Source organism: Cavenderia fasciculata (assembly GCF_000203815.1).
Source record: "Cavenderia fasciculata unplaced genomic scaffold Scf_ET2XIPL01COFD4-5, whole genome shotgun sequence".
Taxonomy (NCBI): domain Eukaryota; phylum Evosea; class Eumycetozoa; order Acytosteliales; family Cavenderiaceae; genus Cavenderia; species Cavenderia fasciculata.
Genome location: NW_004457695.1, coordinates 1,117,416 through 1,137,532, shown reverse-complemented (window position 1 = coordinate 1,137,532; position 20,117 = coordinate 1,117,416). Strand labels below are relative to the sequence as shown.

General features: G+C 29.9%; 11 protein-coding genes and 1 non-coding gene across 12 annotated transcripts; 7 read left to right on the top strand and 5 right to left on the bottom strand.

Moving 5' to 3' along the window:
• Positions 1-8: 8 nt before the first annotated feature.
• On the top strand, positions 9-1,154 carry DFA_08050 (uncharacterized protein; the record flags this gene model as incomplete). Its single annotated transcript, XM_004355499.1, has 2 exons — positions 9-413; positions 480-1,154. 2 exons carry the CDS (start codon positions 9-11, stop codon positions 1,152-1,154), a joined length of 1,080 nt encoding a protein of 359 aa, XP_004355552.1.
• Positions 1,155-1,207: 53 nt separating this feature from the next.
• ncstn (nicastrin) lies at positions 1,208-3,375 on the bottom strand (the record flags this gene model as incomplete). The annotated part of the gene is made up of 4 exons (XM_004355498.1): positions 1,208-1,659; positions 1,735-2,707; positions 2,772-3,000; positions 3,080-3,375. 4 exons carry the CDS (start codon positions 3,373-3,375, stop codon positions 1,208-1,210), a joined length of 1,950 nt encoding a protein of 649 aa, XP_004355551.1.
• A 150-nt stretch (positions 3,376-3,525) lies between these two features.
• DFA_08048 (Cell division control protein) lies at positions 3,526-7,453 on the top strand (the record flags this gene model as incomplete). Its single annotated transcript, XM_004355497.1, has 7 exons — positions 3,526-3,830; positions 3,899-4,240; positions 4,307-4,966; positions 5,333-5,792; positions 5,857-7,204; positions 7,238-7,399; positions 7,449-7,453. The coding sequence occupies 7 exons, from the start codon at positions 3,526-3,528 to the stop codon at positions 7,451-7,453; spliced, it is 3,282 nt and encodes a 1,093-aa protein (XP_004355550.1).
• A 204-nt stretch (positions 7,454-7,657) lies between these two features.
• DFA_08047 (SET domain-containing protein) lies at positions 7,658-8,887 on the bottom strand (the record flags this gene model as incomplete). Its single annotated transcript, XM_004355496.1, has 3 exons — positions 7,658-7,663; positions 7,713-8,700; positions 8,880-8,887. The coding sequence occupies 3 exons, from the start codon at positions 8,885-8,887 to the stop codon at positions 7,658-7,660; spliced, it is 1,002 nt and encodes a 333-aa protein (XP_004355549.1).
• Positions 8,888-9,455: 568 nt separating this feature from the next.
• On the top strand, positions 9,456-11,833 carry pgs1 (phosphatidylglycerophosphate synthase 1; the record flags this gene model as incomplete). Its single annotated transcript, XM_004355495.1, has 3 exons — positions 9,456-9,842; positions 9,920-11,274; positions 11,782-11,833. 3 exons carry the CDS (start codon positions 9,456-9,458, stop codon positions 11,831-11,833), a joined length of 1,794 nt encoding a protein of 597 aa, XP_004355548.1.
• DFA_08046 lies at positions 11,695-11,765 on the bottom strand. Its single transcript has one exon. It is a non-coding gene; the product is annotated as a tRNA-Pro (tRNA).
• Positions 11,834-12,860: 1,027 nt separating the features above from the next.
• DFA_08044 (uncharacterized protein) lies at positions 12,861-13,127 on the top strand (the record flags this gene model as incomplete). The annotated part of the gene is made up of 1 exon (XM_004355494.1): positions 12,861-13,127. The coding sequence occupies one exon, from the start codon at positions 12,861-12,863 to the stop codon at positions 13,125-13,127; it is 267 nt and encodes an 88-aa protein (XP_004355547.1).
• A 532-nt stretch (positions 13,128-13,659) lies between these two features.
• DFA_08043 (uncharacterized protein) lies at positions 13,660-14,633 on the top strand (the record flags this gene model as incomplete). Its single annotated transcript, XM_004355493.1, has 4 exons — positions 13,660-13,740; positions 14,114-14,294; positions 14,370-14,587; positions 14,628-14,633. The coding sequence occupies 4 exons, from the start codon at positions 13,660-13,662 to the stop codon at positions 14,631-14,633; spliced, it is 486 nt and encodes a 161-aa protein (XP_004355546.1).
• A 151-nt stretch (positions 14,634-14,784) lies between these two features.
• DFA_08042 (uncharacterized protein) lies at positions 14,785-16,398 on the bottom strand (the record flags this gene model as incomplete). Its single annotated transcript, XM_004355492.1, has 4 exons — positions 14,785-15,557; positions 15,638-16,009; positions 16,140-16,190; positions 16,341-16,398. The coding sequence occupies 4 exons, from the start codon at positions 16,396-16,398 to the stop codon at positions 14,785-14,787; spliced, it is 1,254 nt and encodes a 417-aa protein (XP_004355545.1).
• A 140-nt stretch (positions 16,399-16,538) lies between these two features.
• On the top strand, positions 16,539-16,942 carry DFA_08041 (uncharacterized protein; the record flags this gene model as incomplete). The annotated part of the gene is made up of 2 exons (XM_004355491.1): positions 16,539-16,576; positions 16,654-16,942. 2 exons carry the CDS (start codon positions 16,539-16,541, stop codon positions 16,940-16,942), a joined length of 327 nt encoding a protein of 108 aa, XP_004355544.1.
• A 68-nt stretch (positions 16,943-17,010) lies between these two features.
• Positions 17,011-18,555, top strand: DFA_08040 (uncharacterized protein; the record flags this gene model as incomplete). Its single annotated transcript, XM_004355490.1, has 5 exons — positions 17,011-17,305; positions 17,369-17,466; positions 17,489-17,982; positions 18,145-18,425; positions 18,548-18,555. 5 exons carry the CDS (start codon positions 17,011-17,013, stop codon positions 18,553-18,555), a joined length of 1,176 nt encoding a protein of 391 aa, XP_004355543.1.
• Positions 18,556-18,660: 105 nt separating this feature from the next.
• DFA_08039 (uncharacterized protein) lies at positions 18,661-20,065 on the bottom strand (the record flags this gene model as incomplete). The annotated part of the gene is made up of 3 exons (XM_004355489.1): positions 18,661-19,427; positions 19,504-19,872; positions 20,002-20,065. The coding sequence occupies 3 exons, from the start codon at positions 20,063-20,065 to the stop codon at positions 18,661-18,663; spliced, it is 1,200 nt and encodes a 399-aa protein (XP_004355542.1).
• Between the last annotated feature and the right edge of the window lie 52 nt (positions 20,066-20,117).

The following is a 20,117-nucleotide window of genomic DNA, read 5'->3' as shown; positions in this document are numbered from 1 at the left end:
AGCATAGAATGATCAAATCATTAATATTTAATGATAAATCTATTAGATTATTAGGATCATCATCCTATTCTTCTTTTATCAATTATAATCGACGTTATTATTGTTCAAATGAAACGGCAAAGTTAAACAACAATAATAATAATACTTCTTCTTCTTCGATATCAGAAAATACAAAAGAATATTTAAGAAAAAGAGATCAAGTTGTAAATGCACATACCGATCAATTAAGAATAGCAATTATCAATACTTCAAAGACTGCAAGTGTTGCAATGAAGAAACATCAACTCGATGAGAAACCTCAATACTTTTCTCTGTTGGCAAAGATGATGAGTGGTGTATCACTATGTTCATCCTTTTTAAAAGATGAAGAAAGATTTAAAGCCCAAATTAAATCTAGAAATTTAAATCCTTTTGTATGAAATCAAATCTTGATAGAAATAGAAAAAAGAAATTAATTATTTATAACCTTTTACTTTTAGTATATATATGCAGAATCATTAAAAGTTGGAGAAGTTAGAGGATTTTTACAAGAGACTGAAGCAATTGATAGACAATATAGTGGAAAGGTGATGGGAGAAGATGATGAACCACCCAATGGAGTATTTCAAATTACAAAGACATTGTATGGTGCCAAAACACCAATTGAATCATCAGTGGAATTGGTAGATTACTCTATTGAAAATGAATTTGCATTGTATTTTTTCTTGTCTGAACAAATACCATCTGCCATTAAATTGGAAACTCGTATTGGAAAGGACAATAATGATTGTTTTAGTGGTGGTATATTGGTACAAACAATGCCAGGTACACCTGATAATATCATTCAAGATGTTAGAAATCGTATTAGAGATTTATCAATTGAAAAGGAACTCTTTCAGAATTCAAAAACATTGGAAGATATCATTCAATTGATAAAACCAGAATCTGATACATCACCGTTAGTCATTATAGGTCGTACATTGGTAGATTTCTATTGTCGATGTAATATTACAACTTTTAAAAATCATATCATGTCTTTGGGTTTACACGAAGTAAAATCAATGAAACAAGATAATCATAATGAAATTAGATGTTATAGTTGTAATACTATTCATAAATTAACAGATAAAGATTTTTCTGATATGATTAATATTTTAGAAAATAAACAAGAATAATAAAGAAAATAAAAAATTAAACAATATATATTACATTTTATTTCTTTTTTTTTTTATAATAATTTATATCTTTTTGATAAATAATTTCTTGAAAATATTAAAATGGCAACAGTTGATAAAAATTCAATGATACCAACAATGAGGAAAATGATTTCACTTTTCTTACTGTCTACCAAAAAGAATTTAACTTGGGTGTAATCCCAATTGGATTCTGTATAGGTTGGATAGGTAGTGTTTGTAACTCTGAAATTACCAGTTGAACCATCAAATGTAAATGCCAAAGAAACGGCTTCATGATAATGAGTATTTGAAATTCTACATCTTGATCCAATACATGAATAATCAGATGATGGACAACTCTTTGAATTTGAACAAACATCTCCAACCACTGAATTTGTTAAATTGATAAACAAATTATGGAAAAATTGTGCTTGTATAGTTAATAATTGAGCTGTTGGTGCTGTACCATAAACTGATGAATAAAATGATGGATATGTATCATATGCTAAAAAAATAAAAATAAAATAAATAAATAAATTATAAATATATATTTGTTTGTTTTTCTTCTTCTTTTTCTTACGATAAACAGGTAATAATCTTTCAACATAATCACAAGAAAATGATTGAGTTAGACAAGAAAAGATATCATTCATAAAAGTAGTATCAACGGTGATATTATTTTTACCACCAGCCATTTGATCAATGACAGTAGCAAAGAGGGTGATTGTATCTTGAAGGATTTGTTGATTAACATTACTAGAGGTATCTTGATGACTATTATAAAAATTATTAGTGTAGGCACCAAAATGATCAGTAATGACTGCATGATCAATGTTTGGTGATACTTTGAGGAATGACATTGAAGAGGATGGAGGTAATTCTGGTACGTCAGTAGCAACCTGGCAACCAACCGATAGATTCAATCTATCACTAACACTCATTATATTGGAACGAATAGTTGATTGAGGTGAATTTGGATTGACTTGATTGATTGCAAATAATAGTTGTTGTTTGGCATTGGTTGTGAGTGGATTACCAATTTGATTCAATTCTAGGATTGCTTGAATATTTGACAATGAAATATTCATAAAAGCAAGATCCGAATTGAATGGTGATGAACAAGTAGTATTGGTATCGTCATAGTACTCTGAACACTTGAAATTGACAATGTCATTGACAAATTTGGTACTACCCAAATAACCCCAACGTTCTCCGTTGAATACTGCAAATACCACTTGCATATTCCATGTTGATTGATCAACCATTGACAATGATCTCATGATTGAAGTCAAAACGACAGAAGCATAGGTATTGGATTGAGCACCAATTGCCATATCATGGAAAAAGGCTGTAGTATCCATTGGTACAATCACCATTAAAATGGGTTGTGCCGATGTAATACTTGGTGAAAACGTTGCCCATGAACTTAAACCTCCCATTGGTGCACAAAATCCTCTATGTAAACAACTTTCAGATGTCATAATTGCTTGCATAAATGATATTAATTGTGCACCATGTTTTGGATATAATCCATTTCTATTTGATTCTCCATACTTTAAAGGAAAAAGAAAAAGAAAATTAATAAAAAGAAAAAAGAAAGAAAAAGATTATTCTTACTTGACGAATTTCAATACTTGTATTTGTATCAATTGCAAAGATTGGATAATTAAATGATAATTCAGATAGACCATCACCAAGAGTATTCCAAGTAAAATTTGAATTTGGATAAAGACCAAATGCTTTGTTTGGATAGGCAATATCGGGAGAATAGGCATATGATTGTGGTTTATCTGTCAACACCAATATACCTTCAAATGATTTTGAATTTACTTTTTCAATTATACTCCTAAATAAATAAATAAAAAAAGAGAGAATAAGTAAATTGTACAAATATATCTTTTCTTCTTTTTCTTCTTTTTTCTTACTTGTTAAAATAATCAGGGTCAAGAGCCAAGATGATTTTATCGGGTTGACTAGGACCTGATATCAAGTTGTCTAGTGATGCATCACTATCAATGAGAAAGATTGCACCATCATTCCCACCTGCTTTACTAGTACAACCAGCTACACCATTATTAGTCAACATACGAGTACATGGGTATACATAGTTTGGTATATTATAAATCTTTGATGATACTTGTGAATTTGGATTAACTTGTCCTAATGTAAATGATGAAAAAGAAAATAACAACAACAATAATGATATCTTGAATGTTATCATCTTTTCTTTCTCTTTATCTCTGTCTCTAAAAAGTAAGTTAAATTAAAAGTATAATATATAAAAAAAAAAAAGAATATGATTTTTAAAAAGGGTGCTTCTAAAAAAAACAAATGATCACAATTTACAAATAATTCTATCTCTTGTTCAAGTATGACAACCGCTGCTGATGATACTACATGTAGTAATATATTTGATAATAATCAAATACATTTAGAAATTAATATTGAACAAGATGACAATGACAATGATATTAACAACGGCGGTCAAGTATATTTGATTAATCAATATGTCAACTATTTAGACAATCTAACTTTGATTGATAAGTCTACTCTTTTATTACCTTGGTCTTATATAGGTAATAGTAGTAGTAATACTACCTATATCTATTTAAATTCAAATCATATTGATCAATTTAAACAATTTCATTCAACTCGTAATGATTCTTTATCATCATTGTAAGTATTGAAAAAAGAGATATAGATAAAATAAGTTATTCTAAATATTTATGTTTTTGTTTCAATAGAATAGTAATAAATGTTGAAAAGAAATTAGCATGTCATCAATCAAGAGGAAAACTATCAATTTTAGATTATTCTAAAATAGTAAAGAATTTTAATCATCAATTTAAAATAGATGATCATATTAAACCAACAACAATATCAACTTTTAATAATGTTGGTAATAATAATAATAATAATCTGAAGTGGAATCCAATTTATAATGATTATTTAATTGAATCTAAAAGAAATCAATTAAATATTATAAATTTAACTATGATTGATCCAATTTCAATTGTATTATTAAAATCATTTAAATCAAGAATTAAATCATTTCATTGGAGTTTAAATGGTAATCAAATAATTGTGTAAATATTTTTAAAAAAGACAAGGAAATAGTAATATTTTGTATTAAATTAATTTATATTATTTAGATGTACAAGTGAAGAAATATGGAGTTGTAATTGGTCAATTAAAAATGGAATAGAGAATGAATGTTTCTATAATACATTAAATTCAAAAAATACAAATACATCAATACAATGGTTAGATAATAATCATTTTATTGTTGGTACTGAAATGACTAGATTATTACCAACATCAACATTGACAACAACAACAAATCAATTAATTCAAATTAAAGAATCTATTACTACAAAGACTTTTAATATTATTGAACCACCAAAAGATGAATCAGATGAAATAATAACATTTGGAAATAATAGTAAAAGTTCAACTATTCAATCAATGTTTATGATTCAAAAAGAAGAAGAAAAAGAAAAAGAAAAAGAAGAGGATAATATTATGACATCAAAATTAATATTATTTAAATTTGATAACAATCAATACTTAAGAGAATATAAATTAGATAATAATATGATAGTACCAGATTTAATGACATATAATATAGAACATTCTATTTTAGCAATTGCTTCAAGTAATAATACTTGGATTAAATGTTTCAAATATCATCATCATCAACAAAAAGAAGAAAATAATAGTACCCTAGAATTGATATCAAGTTTTCAATTTAAAAAAGAAGATTCTTCTTCTTCTTTAAAAATTAAAGGCTTACGGTTTCAATCAAATAGATTGTTTATATTATATGCTAAAAAAGTACCATCTAAAGGTCCAATTGGACTAACTCTATCAAATCAATCATTATATCAATCAATCAAATTAACTTTTAAAGATTTAAAAATCGATCAAAAACAACAATCAATCAATAATAACGATATATTAAATCAATTATTAAATCAACAAACATTAATATTAAACAAATTAAATAATATTGAAACAATATTAATAGATTATTCAAAAAGAATTGAAAACATTGAAAATAAACTAATGAAAAACGAACGAGACTGATGATTGATCATCATTATCATATATCTCAGTATGAATAGTAATATATATCTATACCCATTTAAACATTCAAATTGTATATATAATGATATTAGTAGTAGTAGTAGTAGTAGTAGTAGTAGTAGTAGTAGTAGTATAGAAGCAGAAAAAGAAGATAATATACCTCTTCCTCCTAATCTTAATCTTGATGATAACAATACATTGATAGAATATAATGAAAGATGTTATATGACAATCAATTTAATGAAATCATTAAAGTTTAAATTGGGACAATGGATTATGATACATATCAAACAACAACAAGAAGAAGAAAAGGAAGAAGTAGATATAACATTTATAGTTAAATGTTGGACAAGTAGATTAATCTATGATGATACTATCATTCAATGTAATCCAATCGTTCAATTGATTAGTAAAAAAGAAGATCAATCAAATATTACAATCAATAGATACCCAATTAAAATTAATGGTATCTATCCATTAAATGAATCAATATCAATTATTGATCGTATTGATATTAAATTATTAAATAATCATCATTTTAAAAATCAATTTGTAAGACACAAAGATAAAGATATATATAAGATATAGTTACTTACTTGTTATTTCTATTATTTAGATTAAAGAAATGATAAAAAATAAGGTATTGATGAATGGATGTTTATTTGGTAATAGTGATAATCTATTATTTAAAGTATTAAAAGTTTATACCTCTGACAATAATAATAATAATACAAAGATTGGAATGATAAAAAACAAAACATTGATAAATATAAAGAAACAAATGGAAATTATAGATGAAATGGAATTGGAAAAGAAAAGATTAAAACATTTATTATTAAATAGAAAAAAATCAACAAACAATAATCAAAATAATAATCAAAATAATATAAAAGTAGCAGGATTAGAAGAACAATTTAATCTTTTAGAAGAGATGATAATATATCCAATGATTTATGGATTTGAAAGATTTCAAATTGAAACACCAAAAGGATTACTTTTAAAGGGTGAACCAGGAACTGGTAAAACCAATTTAATACGTAGTTTTTGTGAATATTTCAATTTGACATTGGTGACGGCCGATGCATCAAGTTTGGGTGGTCAATATTTGGGCGATACAGAAGCAAATCTAAGAAGGGTATTTGAAACGGCCAATGATTATGCTTTGGAATCGTCAATGCCATGTGTATTATTTATCGATGAAGTGGATACACTATGCCCACCAAGAAGCGATAGTTCACAACATGAAGCACGTGTAGTTGGTCAATTACTCACTCTGATGGATGGTATCAAATCAAGAGGCAAATTAATTGTCGTAGCTGCAACGAATCGTCCAAATCATATTGACCCTGCTCTACGTAGACCAGGTCGTTTTGATAGAGAATTACAAATACCTATCCCAAACCCTCAACAAAGACTGGAAATATTAAAGTATTATTCAAAGTCTTTACCATTGGATCCAAATTTAAATTTAGAATTATTAAATGATAATTTGGTTGGTTATGTTGGCGCAAATATTCAATCTCTAGTTAGAGATACTTTAAATCATTTTCTTTTAAATCAAAATCAAAATCAAATGTTTATAAATATCGGAGATTTTAAAGAATCATTAAAATTTAATAATAACAAATCATTGTCTTCATTTAATATTCAATTAAATGAAAATGAAAAGATTGGATGGAATGATGTTGGTGGATTAAAAGAAATTAAATTGGAATTGCAACGTGCAATTGAATGGCCATTATTATATAGTGAGGCATTTAAAAGATTTAATTTATCACCACCAAAAGGAATTATTCTTTATGGACCACCTGGATGTTCAAAAACAACGCTGGTCAAGGCAATTGCAAGTCGATCAAATCTATCATTTATATCACTGTCTGGAGCAAGTATTTTTTCACCCTATCTTGGAGACTCTGAAGCAATTATTAGAGATGTATTTAAAAAGGCAAGACAATCATCACCAAGTATATTATTTTTTGATGAAATTGATTCTATAGTCTCTAAACGATCGACAGACAGCAATAATGGAGATAGTGCACAATCACGTGTATTATCAACATTTTTAAATGAAATGGATGGTGTTGAACAATTAAATGGTGTTATTGTTGTTGGTGCAACCAATCGTCTAGATATGATTGATGCTGCATTATTAAGACCTGGTAGATTTGATAAAGTTTTGGAAATTACCCTACCAGATTTGGAAACTAGAATAGAAATTTTTAAATTAAAAACAAATTCAATCCCAATCGATCTAGACAATATTGATTTTAATTATCTTGGTGAAATGACAAATGGATATAGTGGAGCAGATATTGAAAATATTTGTCGTGAAGCTTCTTTTCAATCATTACGTCGTAACAATTTAAATCCAGATAAATTAATTCAATCTGATTTTATTAATTCTTTAAAAAATTATATTAAATCTAAATAAAAAAAAAATTAAAAAGATTTAAATTTACAAAAATTACAAACCATTTCATTATTATTAAAATTATTATTATTTTGATTATTTTGATTTGGAATAAAATAACCACAACAATTAATTTTTGGATTTGTACACATTATAGATTGTTGTAATAGGGTTGAGATTTCCAACTTTTTAGATTCCAAAGTTTTGTAATCACAACGAATACATTGACAATCAAAGTAATAACAACCTTTGAGTATCATTCTCCGAGCAGTATCATTGTCACGAGCATTGATGTAGCAAATGGTGATTTCATCGTTTTCCTCGATATCACGAATGGCAACGATATCGATACCTGCGTTACGTTGAACACGAGCACAATTTGGAAAACAACTATGATTGAGAAAGGAAGCGGTTGCATACATTGCCAGACCATATTGTTCATCTGATGATTTCCAAAGACCAAAACTATTTCTATTTGATTGTGCTAGGACCTCGCAAATATGACTGTCGTCCAAATCACAAAGATAACCTGCAAATGCTCTCTTTACAACGGCACTCATCTTGATGATGAGTTTTGAATCTTCTTTGGGGAATCGATTAAATTCACCGACTGTTTGTTTGATTGCCTTGTCATCGGTACCATAGGCAACCTTTGAAAAGTGATTCACCACCATACGAATCTCTGCCACTTGATGCATTGTAAATCCTGCCGGTACCCTCAACCATCGTAATACCAAACACTCTAAATGATTATGAAAGAGACCTCTTTCTGCTGCATCTTGACATTCTCTTGAACAATAATAAACTTGTTTACATGTTTGACATGATAGTTTTAGGTTTCCCAGCGTTGAATGTTTCAGACATGTATGACAAACTTGTCTAACTAGATGATTATAGATTCCATGACATGAAGTCCTAGGTAATGATATTACTTTTGATCCTCTTTGTATAGTCTCTCTAGAAAGTATAAATCTACCTGTACTTTCTCCTTGTTGTATAGATATTGAATAATTTGTATTATCTAATATTAATTTCTCTACATTCATCATCCTGTAAAGTAAAAAAAAAAAAAAGATATATATATAAAATAAATAACAATAAAAAATATATAAAACAACTAGAACAAACAGGTTCTCAATTTTCGCTTTGATTCCATTTTTTTTGGGAAGTCAAACAAACAACAATCAAATATTTAAATCGTGGTGTGTGAGTGTGTGTCATCGACATACACACACATATTACATTATTTTAAAGTAATCATAAAAAAACAGATAAATAACATGTAACGTAAAAAAAAAAAAAGGAAAAGGAAAAGTAGGTTGAATATGACCAACGGACTCGGCTTTTTTTAAAATGATTTTTTATCTCGAGATATGAGTTTATTAATATATTTTTATATTAAAAAAGGAAAAGGTAAAAGACTTGTTTACACTTGCACATCATTCATGAACGCCCCAACAACAACAAAGAAATATCTATAGACATTTAAAATCATACCTTTCAAAGGAATAATAATAATAATAACAATAATAATAATCAACACACTCTTTTACTCTCTCTTACTCACCACCCCCACCACCACCACCACAAAAATATTTATTTTTCTCTTCTCATCATAAAAAAAACAATTAAATCTTTTATCTCTTCTTCTTCTTTAGTTGCTATCTAGCTACTGTATAATTAATTTACTTTAATTAAATTTTAAAAAAATTGTCATTTTTTTTTTACTAGAGAGATAGAATAGAGACTCTCTCTTTAATCTATAGATGCATCCGATTATTACATTTTTCATTGCTTGTTTCAATATGATCAAACATAAAGTATGGCCTAGACTTTTACCATTTGTTCAACCACAAAGATTATTTGCTGCATGTATGGTTATTGGTGGTAAAGCTGGTTTCAACAGTAATAATAGTAGTACAACAACAACTACGATGAATAGTAATACAACATATCAATCAAAGTCTATACTTTTACCAAAACAATCAACAAAACAATCAAAGATTATAAACAACTATAGTAGTAGTAGTAGTAGTAGTTCTTCATCTTCAAATTCATCATCAAGAGTATTTAAAGATGATTATTTAAATGAATCATTTTATCAATTTTCATCTCAAGGTCCTGCTTTTGCTGTTAATCCAAATAATATAGAATTTATTCAAGAACCAAATGATTTTTATAATCATTTAATTGTAAGAATATAAAACATATATTTAAACATATGATCTTTTTTTTCTTTTTTCTAACCTTTTCTTTTTTCTTTCTCTAGTCAGGAATTAAAAGATCAAAAAAAAGAATAACATTTGCATCATTGTATTTGGGAATTGGAGAAAAGGAATCATTAATTGTAACATCAATGATTGAAGCATGTGAAAGAAATCCAAATTTAAAAATTCATATATTACTAGATGGTCTTCGAGGTAGTAGAGATGTTCCAACTCCCTCTACTTCTACTTCTACTACTACATTACAATCAAGTGTAACAATGTTACAACCATTATTAAATCAATTTAGTGATAGAGTACAAATTAGTATGTATCATACACCAGATTTAAATGGTCTTTTAAAGAGATTTTTACCACCACGTGTAAATGAAACGATTGGTGTCAATCATCTCAAAACCTATGTATTTGATGATGATTTGGTAATGAGTGGTGCCAACTTGTCAAAAGATTATTTTACCAATCGTCAAGATCGTTATGTTGTCATCAAACAGAGTCAAGCTTTGGCTAGTTTTTTCGATACCATTGTCGAAACGGTTGGATCCATGTCACTCGTAATGACCCCCAATGCTACAGGTCCATCGATCGGACGTTTACATTTACCAAATGATGGTCGTCTGGATCCAGTCACTCAATCTAAAGATTTCAAAGAGGTTGCCGAAAAGAAACTGTCTGCCATTTTACAACCAGATACTTTTTATTTGGCTAGTAGTGATGGTTTGAAAAGTTTTTCCTCTCCCTCTGACGTCAGAGCTTCATCGTCGTCGTCGTCGTCTCGTCATACATGGATATTTCCAACCATTCAAATGGGCCCATTTAATATTAGACATGACGAGGTGTGTACAAGTTATATATTCAATACTGTACCTCGGGAATCATTGTTTTATATCACTTCACCCTATTTTAATTTGACCAAAAACTATCTACAATTAATCATGCAAGGCAGACCAAAGTTGGATATTATCACATGTTCACCAGAGGCAAACGGTTTTTTTGGAGCAAAGGGACTTTCAAGTGCTGTACCCGATTGCTATGCAATCATTGAAAAGAGATTTTTGGATTTGGTCAAACGTACCGGTAACGAGCAACGAATCAAGGTGGAAGAGTATATTAGAAATGGTTGGACCTATCATGCAAAGGGATTGTGGATTACCTCGCAGGATCAGACAAGTGTTCCGAGTATTACGTTGATTGGTTCACCAAACTTTGGCAGTCGCAGCGTCGAAAAGGATTTGGAGGCGCAGATGATCATCATGACAGAGGATGTCGAGCTCCAGCAAAAGATGGAGGGCGAACGTGCCTACTTGTGGGAGTCGACACAGGTCGCCGATGACAAGCTGTTTGAGGAGAGAAAGATCTCGCTTTGGGTGCAGTGCATTGTTTATTTGTTTGGTGGTTATTTGTAAATAAATTGGTTAATTGATTAGAGTTTTAAAATATATTTTCTTTTTTAATTATTTGTTTATTGATTTTGAACACAGTTGGGGCGTCAATCCATAGACATCTATTGCTACGATCCAGACAGGAGCACATGCATGCATTTTCTCAAGGGCGACCAGAAGACAATTTTAGTTTGGGGTGCTGACTTGAAGACAACTTTTTTTTTTGTTTTTTTGGGGTTGCGAAGACCCAAAAAACCTCAGCCCTACCAGTAAACAAACCTGATTCTAAAATCCGAACTTTCAATTCCTCTGATTAGAATCGACTATTTTATAGTCTGGATTTGTCCAAAATTGATGAAACCCAGATGAAACGATAGCATCTCGCGAGGAGAACAAAAAGGCATCAAAAAGAGGTTGCTTAGGCCCACCCAAAAAACCTAAGCTCTAACCAGGAATCGAACCTGGGTCTAAAAGATCCGAACTTTCAATTCTTCCATTGAACCATTAGAGCTTTTTCATCATTTAAGGATCGATGTACATATTAGATTCAATTCTCCAACCAATGCGCAGCGTGCCTGACTATATTCGAAGAAGCTACCCATACGGCACCAGTCATCCACTATCTCTGCGAATGCATCCACATACAACCACGCATCTCGACGTTCAGCAAGTTGCTACTCGACTGGACCGACAACAGAGTGCAGTGGAACGTGCACGCTCTAAACTTCACAGTGCACAGACAGCACCCACAACGATAGGCAAACGCTGTCGCGATCCTCTTCCTTGGTGCCACCACTTGAACGTGACTTACCGAAGCAACAAGCAGTACTCGATCGACCCAAACGAGGTATCAATCGCCACCAGACGATATAGACAACTGATCTATTTGGAGTACCTGAAGCTAGTACAACACTGCAAAGAGGTACTTTCAAGTGTCAACCAGCACGTTGGTCTCTAACCAACCTCGAATTGACTGCTCTATTCAACAGATTCTCCACCAACTGGGGCAAGCTCGCTGCTCCCTACCCAGTCCCTTCTTTCCTAACAAATAGAAACCACTATCAACCATGACACCTGCATCTCTAAAGTATTACTATGCTGCATCGATCACTGTATTCTATCAACTATAATATCTAACATTGAAACCTCTTTCCCGCTTTGTGCCTCCCTTTGTTAATTTTTCAAAAAATTTCTTTCTTTTTTTTTGAATGGTTAATATCTTCTTTAACAAAATGATTTGTTCAAAATTATTGACATCCAGTGTTTCATTCTGAGAGTATATTGTCACAATTGCCATTCCAAGGAAATGACAAGTGGGTGTAATTATTCTTCATTAATAACTGGAACAATACTTAGACAACAAAAAAAAAAGATCATGTATACGGGGAAAATTGGTTTGGTTTACTACAACAAGCAAGTTGGATTGTATCACTTTTGGTAGCATAAAGTCTGTTATGTGTTTAAAACTTGTTTCAATATTATTACTTTGGCTGGGATTCTAGTCAGCTATTGTATCCTGCCATTATCGACGAAGACAGCGAGAAGGACTTTACAATGTCTGTTAGCCAGATAGGAATTCTTTGTCAACAATTTCCATCGTCATATTATGCGCTACTCGAGATATTTTTCCAACATTGAATCAATTGTTGGTGCTGGAAGATCTGGTGGCTCCTACGACACTACTAGATATCTGACAATGTGGGTAAAAGACTGTATCAATTCAGCTTTATCATTTTGTAAAGTGTCTCAAGAGGTCAGAGACCAGTTTCCTGCTGCCATCTCAGAGGCCTCTGCAACATTTCACAATGATTCTTTTGCAGGCAAAGCAATTACCAATGCGACCAAAGAGATTAGAACCTTGAAAATACAATAAAAAAAATTAAAAAAAATTGGAAAAAGATCTAATCATTTTGTACTAACAAACTTTTTTCTTTCTTTCTATTCTTTTTATTTATTTAGAGGAGAGATGTAATAACTATATAGATACTTCGTAAATATAAAATTAGTTGAGAGGTATAATATAATAAGATATATTTATATATATATAAATAAATAAATAAGTATATAAATAATAAAAGCTTTAGATTTGATTGTAAAGAAATAATATTTATAATAATTAAAAGTGAATTGAATAGAATGATTAATAACTATAGTAATAATGAATAGAATGAATATAGAATGGATTCTCTTTATTGGATTATTCTAATACTTTTATAATTGTTGATCCAGACGACTAACTGACGATGGTTAGTCGTTAGTATTTTATCCAAAATACTTTACAGACGTGTCCTAAACAGGATTGAGTATATTGAGTTCAATGAGATATCAATGAAATTGATTTAAGACAAACAAGAGCCAAAGATTATATCCAAAAATCGATTATGAAACTGTAGAGATGGATCAAAATGACAAGAATCGATAGAACCATTAATATTCTTCCTGGTTGGTTTTCAACATTTCAACATCGCGACAGACAAATTCATAATGTGCAAACACCTTATGAAACAATGCATAAGTCCCTATTGCTCGAAACAGTGCATCTTGGACAATAAGGAAGACCCAGAGGATTATATGCAAAATTGTGTAATAAGTAAAACTTTCTACAAAACTGTAATTTTTGTCTAGAGTGCTTCAGTAAACGAGCAAACAATATTAGAAATATTCAACGTGAAAATGAAAGAGGTAATAGATAAATAATTAACATATAATAAATAATTAAATAAATAAATAAATAAATAATAAATGATAAAGTAAAATAAAAAAATCAAATTTGATAAAAACCACTTTTGTCGTTTTCATTATTCGGTTCATTTCGCTTTTAGTTTGTTTCTTTCTTTTATATACAAATATAGATTACAGATGAATACTAAACAATCATCAACAACAGATGAAAGAAAGCAATCTAATCCATCACTATTAGATCTAGAGAGTAAAGACACAACATTACCTAGTTCAACTTTTATACTCAACAATAATAATAATAATACAAACAATGCAAACAAATCAAAACCAAACATTTATAGATTACCACCTAGTTCTTGTATGCTCAATCTCTCTCAATTCTCTATCAATTCTCTAACTCTCTCTTTCTCTCTCTAACTCTTTCTCTTTCTAGTATTATCAAGAGTAAAAGACTTTATGCCAAAGTTGAAGGAAGCAAACAAACAACTACAAAAACAAATCGAAAACAATGAAGACGTAAACATTGAAAATGTAAAAGAAGGAGAAACCTATATTAGCATGGATCTATCACTTGGCGTTTTAGAACATAAAGATCAATTAAATGAAAATAACTTGGTCATCCCAAATAATAATAATAACAAAAAATCAATTGTAAATAATCAACCTAAAAATAATAATAATAATATATTAGATGTAAATAATAATAATAATAATAATAATAATAATAATGATTTGGATAAATTTATAATTCAACAAGATTCATCAGATTCGTCATCAGATTCTGAATCCTCACAACAAGACATATTAATACCATTAGGAGAATATAAATAATCAATCTATTATATTTATTAAATTTCCGATTTATGATTAATTTGTCTTAGATTACTGTCATTTTGAATCTTTTCGAAAGAATCTTGATTATCAAAACTACTAGTTTGGAAAAACTCTTTAAAAGACTTGTACAATGAACCACCCAACTTTTGACGAGTTACCAATTTATCTTGATAATAGCAAAGTAAAGACGACATTGCAGCCGAACTTATATAATGAATCTTTCCTTTTAGTGGTACTAGAAACATAAAATACAACAGTATCGACGAAGCAAATGCAGAGCAAAAGAAATATCTACTGGCTGTAGATTGCATTGGTTTGTAGAGAGATTCGTAGAAATTTGAATCTGAATAGAAATAATCTACAAATAGACCCAAAGGCTTGACCCATCCACCATAATATCCAATACAATCTGTCAGCATTTCACAAATCAATCCATGAGGTGTCACTCTAATCTCTTGTGGTATCAACAATAGATATCGATATTGATAATATTTTGCCAAACATGCTTGATCAAATACTGTCATTTTAAATAAGAGGATATCTTTTTTTGTAATCTTGCTAATTTGAATTGTGTAATCGCGTAGCAATGCATATTCAGATTTAAATTCTCTACTAGTAAAAAATCTAACAGCACCAATAATACCAGCTTCTAAAAATGGTTTCATCAATGATCTATTCTTTATCATTGCATTTAATGCTGCACATGTTAATTTATAACTTGATGGTGAAATTGATTGTCTAACTAGTAGATGAACAAATTCTTTAAATGGTATTGAATCTGGTTTTGCTAAATAAAATTAAAAATAAATAAAAATAAATAAATAAATATTCTTTCTTTTTTTCTTTTTTTCTATTTTCTTTACATACTATAGGGTAAAATACTATTTAATAAAGAAATACAATCCAACATTATAGTTTCAGAATCGAGGGTTAGGTAAAATAAATGAATAGTAGTGTCTGATAGTGGTAATTGATGACGATTACTATGTTTCCACATATTTTCAGCATTGTCTATGATTTCCAACAACATTAAAACCACTTCCTTTGTAGCCAATATTTTACACAATCTAGTATTATTTACAGCAGAGGTGGCTATCAATCTAATCTCTTGAGTATCCATAATTGAATAATCAGATGCTTGAATGGCTGTATAAACTTGTCTAATCTTGATTAAGGATTGTTTATAATGTGTTTCAATCCAATCATTTGATTGTTTTGGTAATATTCCATAATTTGGTACTAAAAAATAGAAAATAAAAAAGATTAAGTATTCTATCTCTCTCTCTTTTTTTTGTTTTTTTCGTTTTATTACAATTAATTAAAAAAGGTAAAGCAATTGAACCAACAAATAGTATCTTATCATATTTACTAAATGATTGTATTGAATGTATTCCAACATTGATCAAATCATTACATTTATCTATAGATAATGATAATTTATCTACTATTACTTCTTTCATCATTGATGCAAAAAGTCGAACGAAAAAAAGAATGCCAATGCGATGATGACAAGTGGGTGTGACATTCGATATCTTTTTCAGTACCTTTTTCAAGTTTACTTTCAAGTTACTATGTTTTTGGAGTACAACTCTTTGAGTTCTTCTGGGGTTAACCCCAGATCTGCTCATTTTTTTGGTTTTTTTTTTTTTTTTTTGAGCACTTCGTTCCAGATATTTTCTTTGTTTTTGATGTTATCTGTCTTTAAATAATAAATAATAACGTCTCTATTACAAGACTTACTTCTTTTGTACATCTTCATCAAGTATTTATGACACAAGTAGCCTCTTCACAAGATCTGACAAAAGTGTAGGTTAGAGCATAATATAAGACGAGCGCTTATTGAGGCCGTAGACTTCTCAAGCAACACAATCTGTTTTGAATAGTGCTCAATCAACACAATCTGATATGAATAGTACACAAACTGTGTTAAATGGTGCTTTTCAGCAAGCCTTTCAAAACATGGGAGCACCGCGGATAGAACGTTTTGAAACCGGAAAACCACGAGGTGTTTCTACGACATTAACACCACAAGATATATTGAAATTGTTCTACTTAGATCCAGAGTTTGTGGACTACATTATCAAAACCACGAATCTAAGATTCGATATTTACAACAAAAAGGTTCTCAAGATGCTTGAACAGGGAAGGACAACAATGGCATACCAATCGTGAGCAGAGCCAAATGGAAGAAAAATAGGTACATTTATCGTGATTTGACTGTAAACGAATGGGAGAATTTTATGAAGATTCAAATCATTATTGGCATTATTCACCAACCCCAACTCACAAATTATTGGAAAAAAGAGCATGAATTATTTGGGTGTGAAAGAGTTAAACAATTAATGTCAAGAACACGATACTATCAAGTAAAAAAACATTTCTATGTCGATGTAACATTTTGGCAATATTATTTTTCAAAAACATTCCAAAAGTATTGGGAGCCTGGTACTCATGTTACAGTGGACGAAACCGTGATCCGATTCAAGGGAAGATATCTTTTTCGACAGTATGTCCGAAACAAACCAAACTCTACTGGTTTAAAATTTTACTCGTTGGCAGACAGTTTGGGATATATGCTCAACTTTTTCATGTATCAAGGATCGGATAAGGATAACCCGTTCCCTGCATATGATACCAATATTTCAGAGTCGGAAGAACAAATCGAGTCCCACATGGTTACTGACACTCCTGACAACGTAGACCCAACCCTCCACTCAGACGAGATCACGTCAGACGAGTTTGACCTCAACCACTGCCACATCTACATCCACAACCACAACCACAACCACAACCACAACCACAACCACAACCACAACCACAACCACAACCACAACCACAACCACAACCACAACCACAACCACAACCACAACCACAACCACAACCACAACCACAACCACAGCCACAACCACAACCACAACTACAACTACAACTACAACTACAACTCCAACTCCAACTCCAACATCAATTCAACAACAATACAACTCTGTTATGTCGGTCAGATATAACAATTTAAAACAAGAAACAACCAGGGCATTAGAAGAGATCAATAACAAAGTAAAGTTTTGGGTCCCAACTCTCCCAACAAGACCATCGGATATTGTTATCTTCCTGACAGTGACTTGTTTTGATGATCCAAAGAAGCATGTGGTTTATGCTGATCAATATTATGGATCTGACAAACTTGCTCGGTATTTTAATGCCAAAGGTTGGAAGTATGTGTTTTCTTGCCAAGGCAATCGACCAACTTCCCTTTTTAAAGATGTATTACAAAGTTCTCTTCTCAAGAACCATATCAAATTAATTAACATGGATTATGGTACTGCAGTGTCATTCTATGACAAAAAAAAGTGTAATTTCATTTCTAATCAATATAGAATTGGCGAGACTATTGGTGCCACATCTAACTCACCAACACAATATATTAAAAATTCAACTACAGGAAGAGTAGTAGATACACGACCGGAAATGATACAAGCTTACAATATTCATAAATGTGGTGTGGATAAAGCAGACTCAAACTTAAATCGATTTTTGTCTAAGAATAAAAACCACAAATATTCTCAAGCGGCTATGTTTGGAATTCTCAGTATGGCTATTTCAAATGCTTGGATCATTTACAAAAAGTTGGGCACTACCCCAGAACAAAAAAATATTAGTATGCTGGATTTTTTGATTTTATACCTTCTGGACCCAGTTACTACTTCAAGCTCTACCAACATAACAAAACAACTTCACAAAGCAATAACCAAAAAGCAAAAAAACAAAAATAAATGATAGTTAATTAATTCTTTATAACATTCAATTATCTACTTGTAATTATATTTGTACTTCTCTGTCTGAGCGGCTGACAAAAAGATATAATAAATATCTTTTTTCTTTTTTTTTAATGTTTAAAATTGATAATCTAAAATAATAGATTTATTATTTATAATATTTTGTTGATTGATAGTTGATTCAAAAAGTCTATCATGATTTTGATCATTTGTTTGATAATACTTTTTAAAAGATTTATAAAGTGAATTACTTGTTTTTTCAAGGATGACTATTCTCTCTTGATAACTTGAAATAATCGATATTGTTAGAGCCGATGCGATATAATATATCTTTCCTTTGGGTGGGAGTAGAAATGTGAAATAGAGTGTCAATGTTGATTCAAACATTGAACATGCCAAGTATCTAGACCAGGTCGAATCTAATCTTTGATCTGAAAATAAAAGATTTAAATGACCTACAAATAATGTAGTACCATTAAACAAACCAAAATAATATCCAATTCCATCAGATACCGTTTCAACTATTGTACCAATTGGATTGATACGTAATTCTTTTGGTAGCCATAATCTAAATCTACCCATTTTATAATATTGCTCTACAAATGATTGATCCAATAATGACAATGACTTAAAAAGTTGTTTGTCATTGTATATACTTTTGGCAATTTGTAACCAATAATCTTGTAATTGTGAATACTCTGATTTGAATTGATTGTCTAAATAAAATCTAACAATTCTAATCATTCCAACACTGATAAATGGTTGAATGGTTTCTCTATTCAAAGTCATTGTTCTCAATACCGCACATGTCAATCTATAACTTGTTGGTGTTAATGAATGAAAATTAACAAGTTGAGAAAATAAATCATATGGTATATCTTGTACTATAAAAAAAGAAAAAAGAAAAAGAATAAATAATCTATCTATCTATCTATACTTTTTTTATCTTGTTTTTCTTACCATGGGGTAATATATGATTTAATAAATTAATACAATCTATCATTATATTATCAGTATCCAAAATAGTATAAAATTGATGAATGATTAGTTCAGTTAGAGGTGCTCTATGACTATAACCATTTTCCCATAGTTGATCTCCACCTGCAATGATCCCCAACAACATCAATACTACCTCTCTCTTTGCCAATATTCTACACAACTTGTTTGATCTTTTAGCCAATTCAGCCATCTCTTTTATATCATTTGTTTGTAATATTCTATTATTTGTTTCCATTTCATTATAAATCAATATAATCTTTTCAATGCCACGATCAAGAAATGTTTCAATTCTCTTATTAGGATTATTTGGTAATATTCCATAAATTCTTACTAAAAAAAAAAAGAGATAGAAACAAAAAGTTAATCATCATAAAAGTCTAGTATTCTTAATAAATACATTACAATTGACTAGAAAAGGTAAAGCAATTGAACCAACAAACAATATCTTATCATATTTACTATATGTTGTTGATAGTATTGATTTCAAACCAATGTTAATCAATTCTTTATATTTATCTGTCATCTATCTCTCCCCTTTGAATGAAAAAAAAAAAAGATGATGATTATAATTTGTT